The 27539-nt window shown below is 36.7% G+C and overlaps 1 protein-coding gene across 5 annotated transcripts in view; it reads right to left on the reverse strand.

The window, feature by feature from the left end:
* Positions 1–27539, reverse strand: part of NOL4 (nucleolar protein 4) — a 187834-nt gene that overhangs the window by 54798 nt on the left and 105497 nt on the right. For all 5 annotated transcript variants that reach the window (XM_077185241.1, XM_054630333.2, XM_054630325.2 and 2 more), the window contains one exon: positions 24998–25281. In XM_077185241.1, the coding sequence (XP_077041356.1) occupies positions 24998–25281 (284 nt within the window). The remainder of the gene's footprint in view (positions 1–24997; positions 25282–27539) is intronic.

The following is a 27539-nucleotide window of genomic DNA, read 5'->3' on the forward strand; positions in this document are numbered from 1 at the left end:
ACTGAATACACAAATATCTACAATTTCAGCAACTACTCTTGCAAATTATTTGTGCTTTTTGGTATACTTTCCCATGTGCTATTGCGTAGCAAAAATACTTTCATAGAAATTATTCATATGACACAGAAAGGGATTAGAACATTCTGATGACAATGCATTTGATTGATGTTTTCCAAAATTATCAATAAAATTAGAATTTTATTTTAATTTTTTTTTCACATTTACATTTTTTACCGATTCTACATATGACAAAGTTTTTCAAAAATTCATAAAAACTAGCTTTTGGTAAACTGGTATGAATGAGAAGCATGCCTTTTCTTTGACATATAAAAAAAATGTTAAAGCTAAGCCTGAAAGGTTAAGGGAAAATTCATGTCCTATAACTTTCCCTTAAAAATATATTTGAAATTATTATTGCATTGTTAGAGTTCCACTTCATTCCTTTGCAAACTGTGAGTACTCCATATAGCAGGGAACTTGCCGACAGGAGGTAGCTGTGTTTCACTTTGGTTTTATTTTTTCATTAAATCTATAATATTTGTAATATAAATAACACATTAGAAAACATTAAATATTTTTGGCATATGCATGCTCTTTTGTTATTGAAATACTTGAAACCATAAAAAAAATCCTAATTTTTTCTCCTCAATTCAAATAGAAGGCAGGAGGCATAACTGAATACTCAGGTTCAGCTATTATCATAAGGAATTTGCTATCAGCTTTTATAGGTAGCAGTCCAAGTCTCTATTATTTTGCATTAATAAGCCATTTTCTTTCCACAACCTCTCTCAAATCCTATGCTTTTCTATCTTCCAGACTTTACTGTTACTATCCTTTTTCATGGCCCCTTTAAACCTCCATATCATCACATGTGTGGAACTTTACTGTCCATCTCTTCTTTTCTCATTACAGGGAAGACACTGAATTCCCAAATACAATTCCAGCATCTCCCATTTATTTCAAGATCCAATTAAACTCCTTTTTATAAACTCCTCACATATTTGTTCATCTTACCCATACCTTTGCAACTGACACAATAATTGTCAGCTCTTTTATAAAATTTCACCCTTGACAATGGGAAGGCATCCTTGTGTGCAATTCTGCTATTTGGAGCATGAGGACAACAGCATTTTTATGGGAAGAATGGAGAGCTGAAAGCTAGAGTTTCATAGGTTTTACTCTAAAAAATGTTATCTAACATGTGAAGTGTTAAGTTGTAAAGGACTTTTTTACACAAAACTTCTATTACACTGAAATATTAAAAGATCTTTTTTCTTTGCTCTGTGTTAACAATGTGACTTCCAGAAACAAACTGTTCAGCTATTTTCAACAGGAACTAAGAAATAAAAAGATTCTGCTCTCAAATTATCCTTGGCATGATCTTCTCTCCAGAGTCATTTTTTTTTACAGTAGTCCCTGAGAGAACACTGACTGTTTCTAAGATTATCTGCTTATTCTTTCTCAGTAATTTTCCAATCTATTCCATATTATGTTTGCTTATAATATCCCTTTCAACAGAAGCACATTTATTAGCCAAAAGGAAACTATAAATTACCCAGACACTTTCATTCCAGTGGGTTTATCTGGATAAATAGAAGTTTGGATAATTGAAAGATAAGAAATAATTGAAAGACCATCTGAGACACATACCTTCCTATACTAGTTTCTCCTTTTAGCTAAAATACAGTCTGCCCTAGGCCTCTCCCCACTGGTATTGACCAACATCAAAATATATCACTTTATCCTAATAGAAACAACCTCAAAAATTAAATAGAGAATAAAAAAAGAAAGGCAACTGAGAATTCTCATTCAATAGAAGAATAAAGTGTATTTACAGGCTATAGTTTAAAGAGCTTCTTTCTAATTTTTCTACAACTAGTCCTTTATTACTTGATTGGGCATCTCCAGGAAAGCTCCTGCTCCTTCCCCAGCCATTCTAGAGGAGGAGAATTTTTGGGGGAATCAGAATATGTATCTCCAAATCACCCTAGTACACCAGTATTGAGAGTACCAGAGCAGAGCTGATTTAATAGAGCAGGAGATTTGCCTACTTCTTAGCTACTAAATAGCTTTTATTTTACAAAGTTGTTTCATTAATGAACTTCAAGAACTCCTGTAACTGATGTAGGAAGACAGGCTTTTTCAACCAAACACTAAAAGAACATATTAATATAACCACCAATAACTAGTCATATTGCAAAATGTGGCTGCTGTGTCTTTGGAAAAAATACAATGTCCTTTGTGGGAGTTGAAAAGTCAAATTGAAATGGTGACAGACTCAAATAAAAGATTAAATTATTTTTGGCAACATACACTGCTAATTTGAAGCTCTAAAAGGATCTGGCAGAGTTTCTGAGAATTTGAAAAACACAGGTTGCCACATAGGAAAGTTTCATCACAAATTTCTGGATTTCTGCAAACTGTGCTGACAGAGTATTTAAACACTTTCTATAGTACGCCCAAAATCAAACCAGACGATCTGAATTAATTTACACCCTTTTAAGATCTTACAGTGCAAAATAAGAATAAGAAAAAGAAAACAACCTTACTTTATTATCAAAGTCAGCAACACCTAATCAGTGAGTTTCCCAGGACAATAATAGCATACTTGGCAGGTAGTATCATAGCTCAGTGAAGCCAAGAGCCTGAGAGAGCCCCACATTGGTTTTGCGCTTTTGGCAAAATCCATCAACCTAAAACTTCTATTGGAAAACTATAATATCCAAGTTTTGGTGACATTTTGGCCTTTTGCCAAAACTCTTTACAGTTTCCATTCAGATTCCACAGCTTTCCCTTTGTCAGGGTATGGGGGCTTTTATTTTCCTTTTTCAATGAAATAGCAGTGTATGAGGATTAGTGAACATTTTTCTTATGGAATATATTTCAGTGACTACTATGGTTCACATTACAGGCAGGTAATGAGCATTTCTGAGCAGCAATTCTTTGGTTAATTGTTAGACAACTGGCTGGTAAGAGCTACAAAATATTTTTTTTGTAAAAAATTTGTAAAAAACACTGGACTAATAATTTCTTCTCATTCTGTTTAAATTGAGAATGAAACTTCAAATGCAGACAACACATTCAGGAAGTCACTAAAATGGAGAACATTTTTAAGACCTGAATATCACAATGACAATTACAATGTAGGTCCCAAGACTCTCGCTCCCCTCTTTGCGGCCTGTCCTAATCTAACTGAGAGAGGTTTAAGATATAAACATGTCAACAAGGATAAAACAGGCAAGCTCCAACTCTCCAGTGAGGAAACAGCAGAATTCCTGACAAAACCCAGTCTATCCATTAAAGATCCCACTTGCACACCAACAGTGTTACCTCTACTGTTTGAAAATATCTCTGTTTTGCCACCTTTCAAAACAGAAGTAGTTACTGAATACTGCAATGTCCTCTGAAGTCTTACTTAGGTAAGAAGTTAATATCAGCAAAAAACAGAAGATACAGGAGTGACAGAATTTCTTGAGCAGTAGCTTAAATGCGCTAAACTTATTGTTTTATTTCTATAATTTTAATTTCTTATCGGTATCTGTATGTAGGGAAATAATGTTGTCATAAATACAGAAGAGTGGAGTTTCTTGTCAATGCAGCATCACTGGATGCTCTGTTTTAATCTTGAGCATATTGCTGCTGGAAAACATAAGAAGAATCCCTTTCCTCCCTTTAACAGTAAGGAATAAAGGGAATACAGAGCACATGCAATTCAATGCAACTTTGTCATAGGCCACTTGTCAGACATCTACAATTAACTAGAAAGCTGTCATAATTTTTTTTTTCCCATTCTGTGCTATTCTTTACATTCATGCCCTTTGGTTCATTTTCAGCTATTTTTTCCATGTTGCTTTCCCCTAAATCTTTTCATTCTTTATCTTTGAACTCATTATGCCTTTAGTTCCTTTTTGCTTCAGTCTTTTCTTGATTTCTTCTCTTGTCTCTGATACTATTCCCTTCATTTCTTCCTACCTAAATTTCTCTCTGCTTCCTCTTGCCATAAATTTAAGCTGTGACATCAAAACAGTTCAATAACCTGTTTTCTTCTTCAGTCCCTAAAATACATAGACCTGTTGGAGCGAGTCCAGAAGAGGGACAGCAAGTTGATCACAGGGATGGAGCACTTCTCATATGGGAAAAGACTCAGAAAATTGGGTTTTTTCAACCTGGAAAAGAGAAGGCTTTGGGATGATCCACTTGTGACCTTCCTGTACCTGAAGGGAGCCTACAAGAAAGATTGAGAAAAACTATTTACAAGGGCATGTAGTGACAGGACAAGGGAGAATGTAATTAGGAGACAAGGGAGAAGGAAATTAGGATTAGATTTGGTATTGGGAAAAAATTCTGTGAGGTTGGTGAGGCACTGGAAAATGTTTCCCAGAGAAGTTGTGTATGCCCCATCCCTGGAATTGTTCAAGGCCAGGAACAATGCGGTTCTGACTGGTCAAGTGAAAGGTGCTCAGCTCCACAGCAGGGGGGTTGAAAGCAGATGATCTTCAAGGTTCCTTCCAAAGGTCAAGGTTCCTTCCAAAGGTCAAGATTCCTTGATTAAGCCAAATCATTCCATGATTCTACAAAAATATAGGGCTATCTCCTCAAGTCCCAAAGCAATAATATACACTTGGAAACTATGTGTTTATTTGGAAACTATGTGTTTATTTATAAATAACACTCCTTGAATCTATGACTACAGGTGAAGTCTTGTCAAGAATACTATGACCACAGAGAATGTAGAATTTGTACCTGCCCCTTTAATTCACTGTCTTTTTCTTCCTCACCGTCCTTACCGTGGCAGTTTTCTACTCCTTTAATGCAACAAAAAGTTCCCAGGGGGCAAATACATTCACAAATGAAAGAGTTTGAGTTATATCAGGAATCCAGAAGAAAAGACTGATTTTTGGTTGTTGACAATCACCTTGTTCCCCTGTTTCTATTGTATCCTAGAAAAGCTAGAGATGAAAAGTGCACAAGAGGCTTCCAGGTTGTACAAAGTTTCAAAAGACACTGCTAGAGACTGACAGCAGAGGCAGATGCAGAAATAATAACACAACATCACTGCAGGGTTTGTGTGCTGTAAGAACAGCAGACAAGAGTATCAATTGTTCTCACTAGGTAAAGAGAAAGAAAGCCATGAAGACAAAGGGTGCCTCTGTCCCATCCTTGTCAAGACTCTGGCTATTTGACATCCAGGAACTCAGCAAACTCCCTATAATGTCTGCCTAAGGCCAGGCAGCAGCTGGACTTATTAAACACGTAGTTATATGCTGAGCTGTGCACCTGTATTTTCTAATACAGAAGAACATGCAGCATTTTGTATCCTAACTCATATGAGAAGGACAAACACAGTGCACACAACAAAAGTTGGAAATAATGAGGAACTAGAAGTGATGATTGGGATGAGAGAGGAAAATGGTTTAACAATGGACTTTTCTTGGTGTGCTCTTTCTGAATTCATCATAAGTTCTTCTCTGAGCTGATTTCCTCTTCCTAGTTTGTTCCTACACAATGGCATTTCATAATTTCTCACACCTTTCTCCTTTCCAGTCTGAGCACGGCGTAAGTGCAAATAATTGGGAAGGAGATTAATATCAGTTGGTGGAAGCAGTGGAGAAGGGAACTCCAACTCATCTGTCTCCATCATTTAGGAGAATTTTAGGCCCTCCCTCCTACAGTTTGTGTTGCTCAGTCACCACAGTCCTATGCCAGAATAGGTGAGAGGAGACAGTCCTGTCACTCTTTCTCTTCTGACCAATCATGTACATCTTCAGAAGCACACCTTAAAGGAAAAAACCAACAAAAAAACCCCAGTAACAGTAACATACTGAGAGACAGACTCAGGAAAAAAAGCAAACCAATTGATAAATGACAGGAATGTAACCCAAAAGAATCTGCATAGTACTGAACAGCCATTTACAACTGATTATGGTAATAAGATGACATATTAAAGACTGTTTTTTCTAGGGGGAAGCTAGGAACACAACAGTAACACAACACAATTTTTTTGCATATGCAAGAGAGGAGCATATTGCCTAGTGAGAAGTATAGGGTACAATTTGAGAATGCTTGTTCTTGCCTTTCCTTTTGGCCTTTTACCTCTATCTGCTTACAGCAGCAATCTTTAGCAAGCTTTAAAAAATTCACTGGAGGTAAATCAGCTGGATTGTCCCAGTATGTAGCCCTGAGAGACAGAGGTTAATGGCCCTAATTATTGTTTAAGGAACAGGTGGGGTGATTTAGAACTTGAGACCAATCAGGAAGGGACAGATGATGACAGAGCTCCTGAGCCAAGGGGGAGGCCTGTTCCTAGTCTGCAAGTCTGAGTAAGAAGAGGAGCAGCTGAGATGTCTGTAGCTGAAGCTGATGGAATAGATTACTGATTAGTTCCCTACTTATCTACCACAAATAAATCTTAAAGAAATGCATCTCGTAAATCAAGTAAATCTTGTAAGAAAGGCAACTAATTTGACCCCCCCTGTTTAGGGAAGGATAAATAAAACATTTATCATAAGAGTAAGCCAGAGACATTGCTTGAGGTTATCATAGGACAGCAATCATGAGAATGTTGCCTGAGAATTCCTTATAAAGGCAGTTTCTGCCTATTAGCTCTCCAGTTCAATGTATCCTTCAGACTCATGCAAAAAGACCAGGAAGAAACAGAAACAACAAAATAATCTTTCCATTCTAAATCTATGCTGACTGTGCTTCTGTTAAAGACATGGTCTGACATTTTGGGGGTGGGGGATGGAGGACAATATTATGAAAAGCATTAAACCTGACTCCCAGAGGAGGCTGCTCAACAATTGCTGCTCAAACTACTCAGGCAGCCAATTCTAGCAAACAACACAGTTGTGTTGAAGAGCAAATGCTCTTCCCCAGAAGAGTCAGACAGGTCCCTACAAATATCATTCAATATCTCTTTTGGCTGCTAGCTTTCATGGTACCATCCTGAAGAAACCAGAAACCGTCCTTGTAAGCCATAATTTTACCTGCCCAAGATGGTACAAGACTTTCCAGCTTGTACAAACATTAGTATACATTTGATACAAAAGTGAGCTGTTTTGGTTGGTCTGGCCATAAATGAGCCCTGAGATTTTATATGTTGCCTGTTAAACTCTCAGGCTTATGAGAAGAGAATCAGCCAGGTTCCTCCAGGATAGCATGGCATACTGTAAGCTCCCAGAACAGCTGCTGTTTAGAAAGGAAATTGCACTTACCAACTTGATTCCATGCCCCAGTACTCTCTGTGATTTCTTGTAGTGGAATAAACTTTGTTTACTGCAAAATGGTTCTGTCACTTAGTACCTGGAGCTCAGTTAGAGGGAACCATACAGCCATCAAGCAGCACTGAAATTTCCAGGATGATCTAATAGACCTGGTCTGTAAAGGCTCAAACTCATTTACAATAAAAATATTTACCTTCTATTAGGAAAGATAACTTGAGTTGTGAATACTGGGACACTTAGTTACATGCATTCACTTTAACTAACTAAATCACCACCCTGCCATGGAGAATTCCCCTATCAGAGTATAAAGCTGAGTATAAAATCCTATTTGGCAAAACTCCACCTTCACCAAAGACCACAATCAATCCAGCTTCTTGTAGAGGAAGAATTCTGTGATGAAAACCAGCTAGAATTATGCCAGAAAAATTAAATAAATCAGAGCATACAGTGCATTTTCTCATATTGATATCATAACTCAATACCTGACTATGGAGAACTGAACAGCTATAAAAACTGCTTTGTATCATTCTCCAACCCAAATTATATAATCTTCCACATCCTACCACTAAATTCAGGCAAAAGGGATTTGATCTTATGATAAGTCAGCTTATCATATGAAGAGAACTAGCTGAAAAATTTAAATCTGGATCTGAGCTGGACTAAAGTTTTATTGGTTGTTGTCCCTTTCTACTGGTTTTCTTATTTTGTGTGACTACTATTGTATCCTTAGCTTCCACAAACGAAATTTAAAGAACAAAGAGGAAACCAAAATAGAATAATTTTTTTAAAATTAAAGGAACTCATGTATAGATCTATTTTTAGAAAGTGACTCCCCTCTCATGGTGCAACTGCCTACACTGGGCACTCATGAGTCTCCTCTTTCACAGAGCCCTACCTGAGCTCAAGGCACGCAGTGCTGTGATCTACAGGCTGAGATCCTTCTGAAATATAGAACGTAACTCTCACCTGTTGCATTTTACTAAACTTAAATACAAGAGGCACAGAATTTGAGGGACAGAGGAGTTTTCTGTGAACATCCCTCACCACCGTCACTGGAATTGGCGTTGGTTCTGCTCTGTTGTGCGGCCATGTCACGGATCAGAAAACCTGAGCAGGTTTTATTAATGCCTGAGCAGGAATTAATTTTAAAAACAGAAAGGCAAGGATAACTTAGGTAAAGTTCCTCTTTCCTAGTGTGTACCTGTAGGAGGGCTCTATTGGAACACAAAGATGTGTTCACATGTGGCATAGGATGCTAATAGCTTTGTTTGCCATTAATTAAAAGTAACACACAAGCAGTGGAAGCATTTAGAAACTGATTTTCCCTGGCAAACATGATCTCTTTGGCTTTGTCAAGAAATTTTGCAACTCCAGTAGTAGTGCTTTTAGATGAATATGATGATATGGGTTCAAGCCACTGAATTTTTCTATGTAGTATATGCTTTCAACAGTGCCATAGGAAACAAACAAAATACAAAGACATGACTTGTGCTGGCAGTCACAGCTTACCTCTACAAGTCCTGTAAAGGAGTAGCTTTGATATCTACTCACTGATTCCTACACAGAGATATCCATTATATGATATTTAAACCAGTTTATCTTCAAAAAGTAGAGCTGAAGAAACCTGACATCCTAAAGATGTATGTCCTAAATCCCCAAATCTCACCAGTATGCATTCTTCATTTCACTCCACGTCTCTCTCACTCTTAGAGGGCAGGACTTTGTGGGTTGTTGAGGGCTGGGAGATCACTCACTGCCCAAGCAGTATCTGCCTCTCTCTTTTTGCTTGCTTTTCAATTCCCTCATGAAATCAAGTCTTTCTACCTGAGCCAAATGCAGATTTTCACAGCTCATAGCAACTCAAAATTGTCAAGATTACTCCTTTGTTAAATTAGATTCAAAGGTTATTCAGGGACAGAAAAACTGACAGAGCATAAAGCACCCCCTTTGGGAAAAAAACCCCAGAAAAACAACAAGACAACAAATAGCAACAAACAACTTCTCACATTGATAGAATAAAATGCACCATATGGACAGCATAACAGCACTTTTTTTGTATAAAACTTTCCTGGCAGACAAGATTTTAAAAAACATTTTTTACCTGGGACATAAGTAAAACAGGAACAGTCTGACATATATCTCTAAATAACACTTTGCATTCTAAATATATTTTTATGGAAAGCTCTATTTTGAAAAGATCTAACAAATACCTTGCAAATTATGGCTCTAGGTAGAATGAATTTCAAAGGGGTGTGTGGGAGGTATCCATACAGAGAACAATCTCATATTTATTAGCCACTTCCACAGCATTATGTGCTCTAATACTATTAATTTTCTGGATATATGTACAACTGGAATTATTAAGAAGTTCAAAGCATTGAATAAAATATGGGAGATCATTTTTTTATTAATTTAACATAACTTAACCTCACAGCTTGACTGAAAGCAAAAAATATAAATTGATGATTATACAAAACCTGTTAAAAGTATGAAATCACTTTCACAAAAAACTTCTGGAAAGGTGATACTCTTTAAAAGATTTAACTTTCCAAGTAGCTGCTTCTATTAAATAAACCTATGGGACCAATAGGTTAAATAATATAAGAACAGAATGTTAGTGCATACACATATTTCTTTTAATGCACTGCCTTTCAAGGTCCTGTTCTAAGACATGGATGACAAATGGACCATCCAGTAGTTTTTAATTGCTAATAAATTCTGTATTACATGCTTAATCAAAGTTCCCCATGAATTTTAGGACGATCCCAGCTGTTATTGAAACTGCAAACCCCCAGGTTTATAAACCGAAATAAAAAAATTTTCCTATTTACCATTCAGCCTTTCAAAAGTCAAGGAGAAAGATACACAACACATCATAGGACCCAAATTTAAGCTTTCTGCCTTATGTTTTTCAGAGATCATGTTTCATAGGCTTTAAATAATTGGAGCTACTTGGAAACACTATTTACGCATTAACTTTGCGCATGAAAAATGGTTGGTCCTTCACTTGATCCAATCACTGAAAACTGCACTGCCCTCAATTAACTAATTCAAGGTAAGATGTTGTCTGCTTTTTTTTTCCTGGTAGGATGAAAGGCTTTAGGGTAGGATTAGTGAGGCCCATTAATTTTGGAAATTAAATGCCATCCTTTTGCTTGTCTGTATCTGCCTTTCCACCAAAGTCAAAAGAAAACATCTCTACTTTGTAAGATAGCCAGCTGTGGCCTGAGCACAGCCCATGGAAATATGTCCTTGCAGAGTAAATACAAGTTCTCCCCTGTGAGAGAGGAATGGGCTCTGAGGATAACATTTCATTTTGTACCAATGCCACTTAAAAAGCTCTTACACTTTCTGTCATTAATCCACACCCTCATCAGGACCTTGCATTATTGCACTTTATTTTTTCTGGCCATTTCTCCTGAGACCCCCACCTGTGTGCCCCTTCCCAGGATCCCCACTGAAGCTGAGCTATACCATGAGTAAGTGGGGGCCAAGAATGTCCCAGGCTGCTCCTGGCTTGCTCCCTGCCCTTCCTGCACTGAGCTGTGACCTGCACATCCCCTCCTGCTTCTCTGCTGGTCGTTGGGACCTGCTGCTGCCAGCAGCCCTGCCCTACCATTTGCTACATCAAGTCTGCATAATGTTTTTTCCTCAGCTTCCAAATTTTTACTCCCTCTGATACTTTATGAAAGGTAAAGCAGTGACCTGTAATGAATGCTTACAAGATCAAATAGGAAATATCTTCTATTCCTGCCAATCTCACCACTTGTTCTAGTCAATAAATTGTCTTTCTGAGTGGTTTGGGTGTTTTTTTCTGAAATGAGCAATTACAAGAAAAGGTCACTGAACTAAGGTGGTGTAACATAAAACTCAGACCATGAACTGAATTTTGAATGGGCAGCTTTTCTGACTCCTCTATTAGCTGTTGTCTTCATATATTGTAGCAGAAGCGTAAGAAGAGGTATTGAAAGTCATGAGGTCATCTGTTGGGATAATCCTGTATAAAGAGAAGACCACCATACAGAGTAGATCCACTTTTCAAGCTTAAATCTCTCAATAAATAATTATTTAGCAAAGCACGATATAGTTGATTTGGATTAACATGTAAGGGTGATTAAATTGGAGTTCACAACACCACAGGAGATGGGGGGCAATAATATTAAGTAATTTGTGCCAATTGGGAGGAACAGGCAGATGAAGTGAAGCCCTAAAATGGCTGCATGGCAGTGCAAATTTATGTGCTGGTGACAAAGCCCTTTCAAAGAAGCAGGAAGGAGGGAAGGGGGAGGCTATTGCACCTTACCCTGCCTCTGACCTGCAGCAGAAGGATTTAGCAACCAGGAGAACACTCAGCCAAGCAAGCTTTATGAAACAGAGCATTGTGAAATAGACTGTGTGGTAAGAAGCAACATTTAAGGAAGAATTGAAGAAATTTGCTTTATACAGGCACACAGATGCACAGACATACTCATATTTCATACAATAAATTGAAAACTCAGATTTGAGGTCCCATGCTTCAGTGATTTTAACTATTATTTTTACTTTGACTCTTTTTTTCATAATTAAAAAGAAAAAAACCCAACTGCTAAATAGCTACAGAAAATTGGAATATTCTAACACTTCTACAACCTCTTCCTCCTGCAGTTCTCTCACTCTGAGCTACATAATCAGTTCAATAAGTAAATGCACTATACAAGTAAGCTGTATGACTGAATCTAAGTAAAGCATTCAACTTTAGGTTAGTTAAGGTTTAATCACAGAAATACTAATAATTTAGTCCATAGGCTCTCTTGGGGATACATAAACATGTTTTTATATGAGGTCTGGAAAGATTTATCAAGACCATCAGTGAAAATGTATTCCTCATGGTTCCAACAAAGCCCAAATTAAAACAAACATTTAAAAACACTGATTTGAATTTTAGCTCTGCTAATAAAACCAGAGGAAACTTTCTAATGGCTACTCAGTTGAAGTTGACTCTGCATCTTTACCTTAACTGAACAGGAATGTCTGAAGATAAGGATTCGTACTGTGATTAATGTTCAGCTATAACACACAAGAAACAAATGGCTTCTCCAGCTTTTCTGGAGAAATTGATTGATTTGCTTTGGGAAAGGAATTATGCCATGCCTGTATTTACCAACCAGTAGACATGTTTGCCTCACAAGACCAATGTAATGTTAAGCTGATTGATTTTTATTGATGTCTGCAGAATCCCAAGCGTGCTATGTAAATCCAAGGAATTTAGATATAGGAACCTCTGGCAATTAAAATATTGATGAAGATATAAACAACTTGTTCATGTTGTATAAAGTTATTATGCAGAATTATCTTATTAGAAACAGAATAACCTAAAATTTGTATTACCTATATAAATTATAGATGTTAAATGACAAACGTAAAAATTAACACAGCAGTATCCTATATATTTCAAGGACAAAAATTTCAACTAGGAAAAAAAATGGTAAAAAGTGAAGCAAAAGTTTTGTAGATGCTGCCAAGACTGCCACTGCCTACACCACATGGAGAGGAAAGTTCTACTATCTCACAGTTAACAGTAGACTTACACAGTCTATTCTTTTTTAGTTTACTATTTCACGTAAATAGCCCAACATATAAGTTTTAGGTACTGTAAACATTGCTATAAAGTAAGCATTAAATATGGAAAAATCATGTAAAATCAAAATCTAAACACAGGAATGGAGAAACAGGCTAAAAGCAAACTACATACTCCCTGGCAATTTAATACTAAAAAAAAAAAAAAAAAAAAAAAAGAAGATAAAGAATTATCTCCACAGAACTTAGATATAGCCTTAAAATTACTTACCTCTTATACTAAATAGAATGATCTTGAATTGGCATAGTGAGTGCAGTAAAAATAAGTATTGTCCTGGAGTTTGTATCTCAAACCAGAAGTATGCAGGGCTAAGTACTTAAGATTACGAAATACAGATATTTAGGCCAGGTTTCTCAAAAGCTTAGGCCAGGCAACTGGCAATGTGAGATGCTAAAAGCCTTTTTGGCTCTTTAAGCATTCAAGAGACTCCTACCAATTCACAGAACCATAGAACATGACCACTCAGCTCTTGAACAGAAGAGAATAGTTGTCACCATTTTCCTAAAGGACACAATCATTCCTCATATACTTTCAGATTCATTAGTACATATATTTATAAAATGAACACCTACCTTACATAGATATTTTTTGTGTAATGATGGACTAGTTTCATATGAATGGTTTGTTGCAATCATTACAAAAATATTTTATCTTAATTCCAACCTAACCTATAAAAAGAAGTTCTACCTGCTGAGTCTTTTGATAAATGTGCCTTCCAGAGACCACAACCTATTAATTAGCAACAACCACTGAGATCTGGGATGAAGTCATGGCTACTTTATCCCTAATAAGGTAATTCCATCTTTATGCAGCAAATTTTTCACCTCCTCAGTGTTTTGTCACTCATTTAGATCTGTTAGGAACTCCCAACATCTTTTTCCAATATTACATAAACCTGTATATTATGTGTTTTCTGAAGGCAGGGTGTTGAATGAATAGAGGTGGATTTTATAAAGCTTCTAATGAAGCACAGAGAAGCACCAACCTTATCTTTAAGCTGAAACTGACACAAGTAGCATATTCCAAAACATATCTGTATGTCATTCCTACATGTGTCCATCTCTCTCCCAGCTGAGCCAAGAGGGTGTGAGATAGCACACATGCCACAGACTCATCTAACTTCTTTTCCACTAAATACAGCTATTCTTACTAAGAAACACACTGAGGGAATCAGGAATTTTCAAAACCTTTATTTTAGTAATTTAATACAGCTTTTGAAACAGGTCCAGTCCCACGGGGCTCCATCTGCAAAAGATTTTTTAAGAGCATATGACTAACTGTACAAAGTGAGACAAGGATAAATTCATTCAGAGGGGGTCCAAAAAAACATATATCTCTGATTAAGTAAAAGGACCCAAAGAATATCCATGTGTCCCTTTGAGAGCCAATACACAGCTCACAGTGTAATGTTGTGGACTGAGGATATATCATATTGGGGCCATTCATGGTAACCCCTAAGGAAACCAACTCACCTTTCCCTGATTTTCTTTTATTAATCCTGAGAGGGTGCAGCCCAGGAGCTCAACAGTAGAAGGTAGAGGGAAGAAATTCTGAATAGTTCTGAAAGGGATCTTCCTGATGGAGTCAGACAATTCCCAAATGCCATGGGAAACACAAGAGGAGGAAAGACATTACTCCATGACCTCTACCAAAATATAAAATGGAGTCAGAAGCAAGATACAAGATTTCATATTCATTCCCAATATTAATTAAAACACACATGAAAAACAGTTGCACTCTCGTCTGCTAGAGCACCTGTACACAAAGTTTATGTTTGTATTGCAGGTGCCTTAACAACATGAGCTCTTTGTATGCTCCTGGTTCATCTGTATGATTCCATACTTTGGTTCATGGCCAATGGATATGACTGGTTCTCATCAGACAAAGGGAAAAAATATATGAATATATATATGTGTGTGTGTGCATGTATATGAAGAGAACAGCATGTAGGATTTCCCATCAGATCTGGGAGTAGCTCATGGCATATTCATGATGACAAGAGTTGGAGAGCACAGACTGAATAGGTGTGAAGGGACACTGAGAATGACACTGTGACCAAAGCAGCTGATGAGAGGAAGCATCTCTATGGGAAATATTCAGTTGTACCACGCCAAGATCCAGGCAACAGCTGCAGTATTTCATAGAAACACTGTAAGCTCCAAGAAGCAGCAGCTTAGGGAAAACTCTAGAGATGCATATGGAATTCATCCAGTATTAAAATGTTTCATGGCATGCCACACTTACATGGGTGAAATGGAAACTCACATCAGTTACAGATTCCTACCTTTGGCTGTATATTTTTATACCCTTTCATCAGTTCCCAGTGAAACACAAATGTTGACTGTTTACACAGCTCTCAAACACCAGTTTCCAGGATCTGTTACTGATTGCGCAAGAATACCATTCTGTAGTATTTGTAACCATCAATGTCTTATTTCTTACCACACATTTTGCAAAATTTTTTGATTGCTGTCTTTTGACTGTGTTTAATAAACATTACAAACATTTCACAGCTTTCAATGCCTACCTCCACCACTATCCCCTCCCTGCCTCAATAACTAATGTAGATGCTGGTTTTTTAATTGCTTCTTTCAAGTATTCAAAATCAGTCAGTGTTAGAGATGAAATACAAAGCAGGATGTTTTGATGAAACATATGGCAGCCAAAACCTCAAGCAGACTGATAAGGATTATTGGCAGTTGTTCTTTTTCACTCCCCATTCTGAGGGGAATAAGATGCTGCTAGAGACCATCTGGGAAATCCATCTAGCAAATCCCTTGTTGTTGTAGGGATCTAGGACATCAACCATGATTCCAGTTCCTCACTGTTTTCAGTGGCACATTACAGATGCACCACTGTTGTTTTCTATAAGGCTGAAAGTTAATAATCAGAACTCTGTAGACAATGTGAATCGAATTCTTGCATATCCTCTTGGAGCAAATGTCTATCATCTAGGTTCCCCTTTACAGAGGGCTAGATTCAGTAATTAAAGTTAATTCCTCACAGTTCTATGTTCTGGTAAAGTAATACTGTTATCTTTATTTTTTTCATAAAAACCAAAATTTAAGATAGGTGTTCCATGAGTCTTCAGAAGTAGATGCAGGAGAATTACCAGAAAAGTTGAAGCAAAAAGAGCAAGCAACAAAAAGAAAGATGAAAGAGAACAAATTAGTTAAATAGTTTTAAAGTTGGATTCTACTTTCTTTCCCTCTTTCCTCTACTAAAAAATTGACCTATTCACTTCTCTCACATCACCCAACAAATCCAGCTGCTTGAATAAGTCTCCAAAAAAAGTATTCAGTGTTCTAATGTAATTAATTATTCCCAGCAATTGCTATGGAGAGCACACAAAAGCACAGCTTGAAAGTGTATCAAGCTTTCAGCAAGACATTTGGCTACAGGCATTCATTCAACAAGACAAAAATGAGATATCTGAAAGACAACTAATAAAAATTATATTTATTTTAAAATCTCATCAATATATTGTTAGAAATGTCTTTAAAGATGAAAAATCTTTGGCTTCTTTTCTCTCTTTTCTCAGGACTTGTCTTGGCATGCAGAAAAGAATTCAATACCAGAAAGAAAAAATTAGGAGTAACATTCATGATTATCAACTTCTTGAATAACAATATAGTTTTGAAGGAGTTGAATGTGTAGAAAGTAGCCAAATAGGAAGCCATTCATCAAAGATTAGTTTTGAGGACCAGCTCTTCATCCTCAGCATCTGAAAAATTAAAAAATGACAGTTCATTAAGTGTAAATAATATTAAGACCAAACAATCACAATAGGTAGCAATTATTGCTGCCCCATTATATCTTGCTCAATTTACCATCAAATAGTGTTTAATCTTCCAAGAGCAAGATTTGCTCTCAGTCTTTTTCTAGGTGGCAGAGAAGCTGCATATGTGATAATAGAAGAAGAAAAAGGAGCAGCAAATCGTTTAATGTGGTAAGACTTCATCACAAATTCAATTTCCTTCCTAATGGGGAAAAAAAAAATACAACAAACCACAACAAAAAAACCCCAAAAAATAAGAGTTAGGGATTGTAACAAGGTTCAGCCTTGAAGGTGTCTATCAGGAACAAATCTCAGATGAAGTGAACAAGAATTTGCCTGAAAGGTACAGACATGTGTTCCCCGACTGATAAGTTATAAAACGTTCTTGGCTGTAAACAGGGAGGGAAGCAGTTTCAGACCTTACCTCTTTGATTGCAGAGGCACTTGATAGCTTTCTGGCTTGTCTGAACAGATGTCCAGCCTCTAAAAGCAGGTTGCACAAAGTCCTGCATCTCCTTCACGTACAAGAGCTTCTTGTTTGATACGAGTGATGAGAGACTCCAAAGGTAAAAGTGTATGAGGATAGACAGTTGGATCTGTGAGTAACACACATTCAATCTGGAATCAAGAGCACCACTTTCTGCTACTTCACCCATGTGCTCTTCCTCCTTTAAAAAGAAACCTCTGAGAAAATTTCTTAAGGTTGCATCAAAACTTATTCTCTTCCATGCCAGCTTTACATTAGCTGGGATTTCATACACATATGGAGCCAGATTGTGTTCTCCATTACAGGTATGTAAATCTGGAGTGGCATCATCAGTTTCCATTTAATTGACCTGGAGTTACATCATTGTAATGAATGCCCTGCAGGAAATCAATTTCACTTTCAAGAGCTTTGAGTGAACATGAAAACCTGCTACTAAATGTACTTCCAATGGGAAGAATTAGACACAGAACTGATGGTATCAGACAAAGGACTTTGATGAATGTGACTGTTAGAGAATGCTACAGAATTCATATTTTCTGACAAAGATAACACTGATTTTTTTTTTTCCATGCAGCTGCAGTAGCATGAAAAACATGCTCTTCAAAACAATGACATATTTAGCCATTTATTATGGGTAACCCCCAAAATCAGAAGATTCAAGCCTGAAAAAAACAGTGCTCTGTAAAACTGTAGTTGTTACACTTGAACAGCGCTTATTAAACCACTAAACTAACATCAAATGTTTTTTGGTACTAAAGCTTCTCAGTGCCCTCTAACAACTTCCTACAATAGAGCAGGAAAAAAAGAACTTTTTTTTTTTTCTTCATAGAACAAACATTCTTTATCCAAACAACAAATAAATTGACTTTTAGAGTCAGAAAACTGTGATTTTCTCAGTTTGTTTGTTTTCTAAAAGTAGGGAAGAGTAAAATCAAGGTGCCAGATAAAATGATAGAGTAAAACATAAAGGACTCAGACTTTATGAGAGCAATTTCTAAAAACCCTATGCATGAAGCAGAAATTTATTGGGAAAGAGAAAAAAAAAAACAGGCTAATTTGTAGGTAAGTGGGCAAAAAAAATTAGGAAGTCACAAAACTGCTTGCATACACTTTTGTTCTCCTTTCATTGAAGTTCTCCATGCACAGGAGAACAGGCTTATCTTCTATTATAGTGTATCCATCTCCCAAGAAGAGAAAAGCACTGGCATGCCAGTTACCTTTGCACAGACTTGAGCATAGCAGAGAAAGAAGATACATACTTCAACAGAGCCCTTGAGCCTGCCTTCACACACCGAAGTTGTGAGATGCAAGAATAAAGATGTGGCCTCGTATGACCAACACATGATGTTGGCAGGGATGGAATCTGCCTTCAGTTTACTTCTTTAATCATCTTTAATTTTAAATCTAGTACAAACTATTTCCACAGATTCAGTGTAAAGCAGCAGTGATGGAACAAATGATTGGGTAGCAATTAAGGCAAAGCTGGAATATGTCATCATCCTCTCCTCAGTGCTATGATTGGAATGGTGAAAGCAGACTAGACCATAGTGGAGCTGCAGACTCATTTCATGATGGTATCTCATTGCTCCAGAATGTTTATAATGCTGGCTTTGCCTGTTGTTTTGTCAAAATCTAGTATGCCACTACTTGCAGTAACATGTTCTAAACCTTTCATGAGACTTTGCTTCACTCTTCATAAGTTATTATGACAGTAGCAAACAGTATTTCATGCTAAGCCTCTTTCTAGTCCTAACAATTAAGCCATAAAATAAAGCTGCCAAATCCCTGGACTGCAGAGTCTTAAGATACTTCCATAAACAAAACAGCAGTCAGTAAAATATGGCATTGCTTGAACACTTTCTGTCTGACCATGGAAATGAAATAAAATATACCAGTTAGAACAAACAAAACCAAAAAAAGTCTAATTTCTTCTTATGCCATACCTAGGTAGTGAGATCCAGCTTCAAGCAAGGGAGACAATGAAAAGTTCTGAGGAGAGATGAGTTAGAATCAAAAGATCCTTTCTGACAGGCTAAACTCTCAATCCAGCTAAATTATCTTAACTTGGATATTTAGCAAAATAAACTAGATGGGGAAAAGGGTATTTTCTTTGTACTAAAAAGCCAACACACAGAGTTTAGTGGTATCCTCAAAAGAGGAGGAGGCACTTCTATCTTGCCCTTTCCACCTTCCCTCCTGCTTAGAGCTGAGGTAACCATCTCATATAAGAACCACAGCACAATGCTCCCATTTAGCTGAAACTTGTCTATTCCACTTGAATATAAATAATCAATGATGATGAAAGAAAAAAAAATTAAGGAAAAAAAAAAAGGAAAAAAACCCAAAACATCTCCAACACTGTTCTTAATAACATGCAAATTCCCAAAGTCTTGATTTTAACTCCTGCTTCAAGTAGCTGCATACCTGTTTAACATTTTATCATCTATTTTAAAAAATAAATTACTTCATAAGTTTCTTGATAGGCCTCTATCAGCCACAATAAAAAGTGCACTGCAATTCCTAAGGATTCCACTTGCTTTAGAAAAAGCCATATGCTCTCTTATTTTCTGACCATGGCCATTTCCCCAAGGAAACCCACAGACAGAAACACAGGGAACTAGGCAGGCAGTGACTCCATTGCCTCAGAAACACAATGTCAGATGCCATGATGTTCACTGGATTTAAGGAATGACCTTCCACCTTTTGCTAAGATGCAATCACATCTTTTAAAAGGAAAGAGAGTGAGGAAGAAATACAAATACATTGAGACTCTGCCTTGCTCCACATAGGGGGTGTCTATCTGTGGCTAAATTCACGTGCACTTTTGGAAACCAGAAGGATTCACCACAGATGACCACAGGCTTATCAGTATAATTGCATACACAGGTGAGGCTGCTTGGACAGTCATGCCTGGTTTCCCTTGGTAATGATGAGCTCCATCAAAACAGATGTTACAAGATGCTACAGCTGGACTAATCACTGAAGATGACTAAATTTTAACCATAGTATGGTGCAGGAGCTTCAAACTTCACCCAGGACCTCATACATGCTCTGGCTTTCAGATGCTATACAAGGTTACAGCCTTTAAACACCTTCCTGGGGCAGGGCCTGTGTTTAAAGCAGACAGTGCCGGGCTAACCTGCCAGAGTGTGGATACATTGATTGCAACAGTAATGTGTAAGCGTTTGAAGTTGCAATTGCTGGAGGCAAACAGCCCCCAGCAATGGCCCATGACAATAACACTGTTCTTTACATCAAGCTGTAGAAAAAAGGTTGAGAAACACTTCAAAAGCCCAGCATCAAAGGAGAGACAGAAAGATTTTAGTTTTAGAGACTGCATGAAAACTCTGCCTCATGGTGAACAACTGTAGCTATAATGACATGTACATTAGAATGCAGTATTATAATTAAAGGTCATGGTATGCAGCAATCATTATTTACTGTTCTCTCATTTAAAACTATGTTTTACTTTCCAGACTTAAAAGAAACATTCCTTATCTTGTGCAATTCTTCAAGAAGCCAATTGCACACTTTAGCTAAACATAATGCATATTAACTTAGCCTACCATACATCCAGAGGGACTCAAGGTGTCCAACTTTCTACCAGAAATTTCATCTTGTAGAAAGAAAAAAAAGCAAACTGTTTGCAATTAGTATGTATCTGGACAAAATGGGCCCATGTGTTGTCCTTGTTACCTCATTTTAATGCCTCTCCTAGGCATTTATTATCAGTAGCATATATTTCTATCTGGAAAATCCCTCAAAGAAGTTTTTGCATATTCGGAGTGCCCCTTGCAACACAGACATAACAAACCATTTATTCATCCAGGTAAAATAATGGCACAATGTAAGTATGACTGGTGAGCTCAAGAGCCTGTTTTCCCATACTATATTAAAATAACATTGTTATCCAAATGCAAAAGAGACAAAAATCATTCAAAAGAGTAGGCTTGCTGGATTTAATGAAATAAATAATGAAGAAGAAGCTATATAATAACTTTTTAAAATAAAATATATGGTACAGAAAGTAGCAACAACAAAACAATCAGCAATAAAAAAACTCAGTGCTACAGAGACTTCACCACAGTCATACAAAAACCCAGCAGTCTCACACATAAGTAATGATCTAAAATAATTTATATGTGCATGTAACTATTTGAATTCATACAACCACATTTGCAGAGCATTTGCTGATGAATACTTTATAAGTGTTTTCTAGTACAAAGATCCAGACCAGTTAAGTTAAACTTAGGTATGTATTTTTTCAGCTATGCAAAATTTCACAAACTTCAATTTAGCCCTAAATGGTTGTAGAAATTTCTGCTGCTGTGAACAACTAGGTCTTACTGGAGGGTCTGTTTCCTAATAGAAGCTCAATAAAAGTGTATATATATATATGTAAAACGTATATACATACTTACGTGTACATATATGCATTAAGCACTAGGAAAACCCATTTTGTCCTTGCAAAACAAATTTTCAGTAAATAGTAAAACATTTTGGATCAGATTTTAAGGCTGTTACAATTTGGCAACTCCCTCCACTGCACTCAGGTCATGATCTTTTTGTAAAAAGAAGAGAGTACCACACATACTCACTGCCTGAACTGAGGATTCAAAGTAACACTGTCCACTGAAATGTCATACTTGTTTAAAGAGTGCTACTAAAAACAGTTTTAAAAGCCATATTCTGAAGTAACTGAACCAAGAATTCTTTAAATAACATACTGTAGTTGTTCATAGGGTTATCTAATCTCCAGTTATTTATCTAAGGTTTTTTCAGGCAAGAAAAAAACCAAACCCTACATTTCTTAAAAATCACTAATTATGTCCTCTGTGTCCATAGGTATGTTAATAGGAAAATCTTAAGTATCTCTGTTTTGACAACCAAGATTTTTTGCAGAATAATACCACAATTTTCAAACTTTCCCTATAGCAAAATAGGTATGGACAGGATGAATATTCTGAAAATTTAACTTCCACAAAGAAATAACCATTTTCAATAAATATTTCCCTTTTAGCTCTCATGTTTTCAAAGCAAATATGATGGAAAAACTACCATTTTTATCTCAACAGCTTCTTCTGATCAAAATTCTGCAGCAGATACAAAATTATCTATCAGAACACATCACCCAAGAGATCCTCCTAGCTCCATTCCTTTGCCCCTGAGTTTCCCAGTCTGGACTCCCAAGAGAATACCATCTTGTGCAGGTTAAATGGGACATTGAGGAAGTTGGAGGAAGCATAATGTATTTTTTCCTCCAGTACTAGCCCATTAATTCAAATATATTTAGAAATTAGATATTTTCTTCAGTAACTCATCTTACAAATCTCTAACAAATTTTGTTTATCCCGGGATTGTGTTCTTCCTGAAGTCTTTACTCTATATTTAATAATCTTTACTGCATATCTAATTAATCATATACTTAAATGAACTCTAAGCATCAACATGAGTTTCACTAGGACAAAAAGAGGAGACAAATCTGCATATTGCTGTCAATATAGAGTGGGCAGGATGACAGCGAGTGTGAAAGAATGTATTGATGTGGGGGATGATTCTGGCCTCAAAATTTGTAAAGAATGAGATGGCTTTGATTGTCATCTAAATTCATTATAGATTTTTAACACTTTTTATACATTTTTCTTGTATCTGAGTTGGAGCTGATTCAAATTGGAAAGTGAACATTAGGCTATGTTCTTGTCTTAGCTATAAATGAGTGTCCACATTAAGACTCCTCCCCATCTTTGCCAAGCTTATTTGTGTATTTGCAAGAGTGGTGGCACAAGCAACAACCTACCTCAGGCAAAAGAGCCTGTGTGTCTGTCAATATTTGGGTGATGAGCCTATAAAAGGTTCATTAGAACAATCTGCCCTGAAGCAAAAGATGATACTGTTCATATCAGCCAATTTGGGACCCACTGTGCAACTCAAAGGACTGAGTAAATCCAGCACTGGGGCTCATACACAGGCAAGAGACTACAGCGTCTCAGAACACTTTCCATAGAAGGCAAGTTTGTGAGAAAAAAAGTATTCCATACAGATAAATAGTTTTTCATAAAGATTTCATGGAGAAGGTGTTGGGATCCATGGTTTGCTTAATGGCCATGAGAAAGACTAATAATCTCCCATTTAGTCTCCCTTTGTTCTACCCACTAAAACTTAGACACTAAAGTTACAAAATCATTACAAGTTTTATTTTTACTCCACAGGCAATGAAGATAGGTGATAAAACCTTAGTATGATTAAATGTTGTTCTCTAGATATCACTCATGTATTTTCCCTTTCTAAGTATGCTTAAGGATTTTAACACTCCTGTTTTGAAGCCCCATAAAAAAATGTGCCCATTCAAGGTATATCTATGTTGTCAGGCTACTAAAAGCCAGTGAGTAGCATTAATAGTCTTTGGATTCAGGATTCACATCCTATTATTGCTGCTGTAAAAGTGGTAAGCCAGTTGGTCATCAGATACTAATTAAAAAAAAAAAAAGGAACTTGTGACCAGTAAGATCAATGGGTAAATTCTATGACATATGCCATTTCTTCACCTTCCCTACTGTAGGCCCTCATGAAAAACCATCATAGATAGCTAGCTAACTTAATCTGTGAGATCTGTCTTTATCTACAGAATAACACCCTTGCTTCTCCTTACCCACATAATAGAAACGACAGCGAAAAGCCCTCAGGGGATTACAGCTTCTTAAAGCAAACTTGTCAGTTTTAATTCAGGTTAGGTGCCTGCATAACACAATCATGAAGAAACCAAATCAGTTCCTTTCAGATGTTGATAATTCACTGGTAGGAATTCTCTTGGCCATACACACTTAACATTCATATGGATTAATTCTTGTCCAGGTTTTGGTGAGTTCATTTTCTTCCTGGTAGCTGATATAGTGTTGTGTTTTGGATTAAGTATGAGAATAATATTGATATCATACTGATGTTTTAGCTGATGCTAAGCAGTGCTTACCCCAAGTTAATGATTTTTCAATTTCCCAGGCTCTGCTGGTGAGCAGGTGCACAAATGGCTGGAACGGAGCAAGCCAAGGACAACTGTCCTGAACTGGCCAAAGGGATATTCTGCACCACAGAGAGGATTGTCCAGTGTATAAACTGGGGGGAGGGAGGGGTGGGGGGTGGCCAGAAACTGTCAAATGCTGCTCAGACACTGACTGGGCATTGGTCAGTGGGTGGTGAGCAACTGTATCGTGCATCACTTGTATTTCTTGGATTTTATTCCTCTTTCCCTTTTTGTTGTATTCTTTTTCATTACAATTATCAGTAGTAGTAGTAGCAGCAGTATACTTTACTTTATTTCAATTGTTAAACTATTCTTATCTCAACCCATAGGTTTTACCTTTCTTCCATTCTCCTGACTCCACCAAGGCGGAGAGGGGAGTCAGAGAGTGGCTGTGGAGTACTTAGTTGCCAGCTGAGTTTAAAACATGAAAATTCTACAGATACATAATAGAAGTGGTGAGATGGCCATCTGTAAATATACATACATATATATCTCCATACTTATACATGTATATATATATATGTATCATACTATTTTTTTTTCAAATCAGTAATATAGACAGTTCTTAATAAATGGACTGATAAAATTCATGTCTGATGGAGAACTACACCATTTTTGCCTGTGTGTCAGCACAATATGTTTGCCTATACATATATATTCACCCATGTACATCCACATACACTTAATGTACGTATGCATCATATATGTGTAACAGAGCATACAAATCTACGTATGGCATTTAAGTAATGATCTGATAGACATTAGACACATCACATTAAGTGCTTAGCTGGGAAAAACCTTTAGTTTGGCCTCACAGATCTTTTTCTTTTCTGAACTACATGCTTCATATCTGGACCATGTGGAAGCATCTTACCTTGCTTCCATTTTCTCTTGCCTCCCGTTCCATCTTGAGATCAGAAATTAGGAGAGTCTTGTATTTGTTCTTTCCATTACTGCTGTGATCATCTAGTCTGTATTCTGAAGTCAGCTGAGCAGAGAGGGGACTGTCACTCAGGTTCAGAGGCTGCTCATCCTGCTCCAGATTTGTTTTGCCATTACTGTTGGTTTCTGCCATCTCCCTGCAGTGTGTTCCCCCTGAAGCATTGGAACTGTGTCCCACGGTCTCATTGCCATTAAAACTCTCTGCAGCTGAATCATCTATTAAAAAAGATACATTTTCAGTCACATGCCACATAATCATCTCTGTCCAGTTCAAAAATAATTTATGTATTCACAATGCTTTTTTCAAAACAGAATGAAAGCTGTTTCTATTACTAGCACCAGTAAATTTCTGTAAAAGCACAAACACACTCCTCCATGTTTTCAAGTAAAAGCTTTAAGTAAATCCATAAAATATTATTAAGTAAAGGGAAATTGTCTGGGCTGACACTTTAGCACCACTGTGTACATAAAGGATAATCACAAAGGATTTTTAGGAACAAAGTGATAAAGTCTGCCTTGATCAATCTGGCTGTCCATATGGCTATGGATCTATTTAGATTCTTATACCACATTCATTAGTGCACTATCACATATTTCTGAAATCAACAGAGGTGCACATGGTACTGAGAGAAAATCTGAATCTCAGGTTTTAAGTATGCAGAACAGCACTTGTCATATCCATAAATATCTTTTTGCAGAGCTACAGTGTAAATAAATCTGATGTGTTCACTGCTGGCAGCAGAGATTACACTAGAAAAGCTGAATCCTGAAATAAAGATCCTGTCTTCATTTTGTACAGGTGCCCATTCACTTCTTTCATTCATTGTGTGTTATAATATACTTTAAAATATTGATAAATAGTGGACTAAACTATAAGCCTGAAAACTCCTTCCAGAAACTCTGGATGTGTCATTGTCACCCTTAAGATTTTACAGTTAGATTGTATGATTTTAATATGTGTCTTCACTTAGTTACAGATTTGTGTATCTTGTCAGTACTGGAATTTGCCACCTGTCTTACCACTCAGCCCTTCTTTACTTCTAAACAATCTTTTGGCCAACAGGCTATTTAGTAAAACATTTTATTTTTCAAAGGATTAAATGGCAGTAGAATTTGGCACTCACTATGCCCTCTTCTTGTTCTCTAAAGCACCTCTGTGCTGGCAATTTACACGGTTTTGCTCATGGTGCAAACACCTGCCCAGGGCTCTACAAGGATTTGCTTATTGCAGACTATGAAGCTGGAAACAAAACTGGGAGGTCAGTAGTCAGGAATGCATCCAGATTGAAACTGGACATATGGAATGAGATGGACCTTCATATATTAGCACCTTAATACACCATCTTTTTTAGGCCCTTCTAAACAACTTTTATGAAAAAGGAGCAAACACATTTATACACATGAGGAATTTAAAAAACCCATCAGGACACATCCTTTAACAGTTGTGCTCAGAAATACTCACGCTTTAACTACATGATTAATCAAATTGTTGACTCACCATCATTATTACAGTAAAAAACAACTATTCACCACTCTCAGATGAGATTTTAAAAGAGAAGAAAATAGTGGGTAAATGGGTAGTAATCTAATTCAATTGAATTAGAAAAGCCAGAGACAAGTTATCATACATAATTCTCTTACTTTCTGCACTCCAAAAACATTTTTATGCCATAAATATATACAGGACTGGGCATGTAGTATGAACATATTTTTTTTTAATCGCTTTGTTTTGTAAAGCTGGGGGAAAAAAATCGAATTTTTTAACAATACAAATTAAGAGTCAATTTTAAAAATTTTATTTGAGGACCATTTTTTGTTGTTCAAAACAGCTGTATAACTAATGGCTACAGTAAAAAACAACCAACTGTGCTTTGGTATGTATCACTTTTACATTATCTCTTCGGAATACCAATGTATACACAATAAATGACATAACACTCCTAGAATAAGACTTTTAAATGTGTATACCAAACAAATTTGTAACAGAGCAATCTGCTTGAGGATTTCAGCTATGTAAGTGAATAAGAAGATCAGGATTTATCCTTAATAAACCTTATATCATGCCCTGAGACTTTTGTCTTCAAGGCCATAACATATAAAAAAGGCTAAAATTCTAACATACTCTCAGAAATAAATAAGCAGTTTTATTACTCCAAAACAGAAAATGGAATTCTAATATAGGGTCTTTACTTTTTTAAAAGAAAATAGACACACTTCCAACTGATTTTAAAAGCTCTGAGATAACAGAAAGAAATCCAGATATTTTTTACCAGAGAAACACTTTGATTACTGTTGTGTTTAGGACTGTTAGCAGATAATTGGCTTCTTGATTAACAGTTTAAAAAGTGACAGTTAGCTTCAAATTAATTAAATCAGTTACTGAATGGGTCACTGAGTGAGGGATGCTCTTCCCTTTGAAGGGCTCAGAAAATTCCCTGCTGTCAGCAGCAAAGACAGCAACAAGTGAGGAACCA

The sequence above is a fragment of the Agelaius phoeniceus genome, chromosome 1, assembly GCF_051311805.1.
Source record: "Agelaius phoeniceus isolate bAgePho1 chromosome 1, bAgePho1.hap1, whole genome shotgun sequence".
Taxonomy (NCBI): Eukaryota; Metazoa; Chordata; class Aves; order Passeriformes; family Icteridae; genus Agelaius; species Agelaius phoeniceus.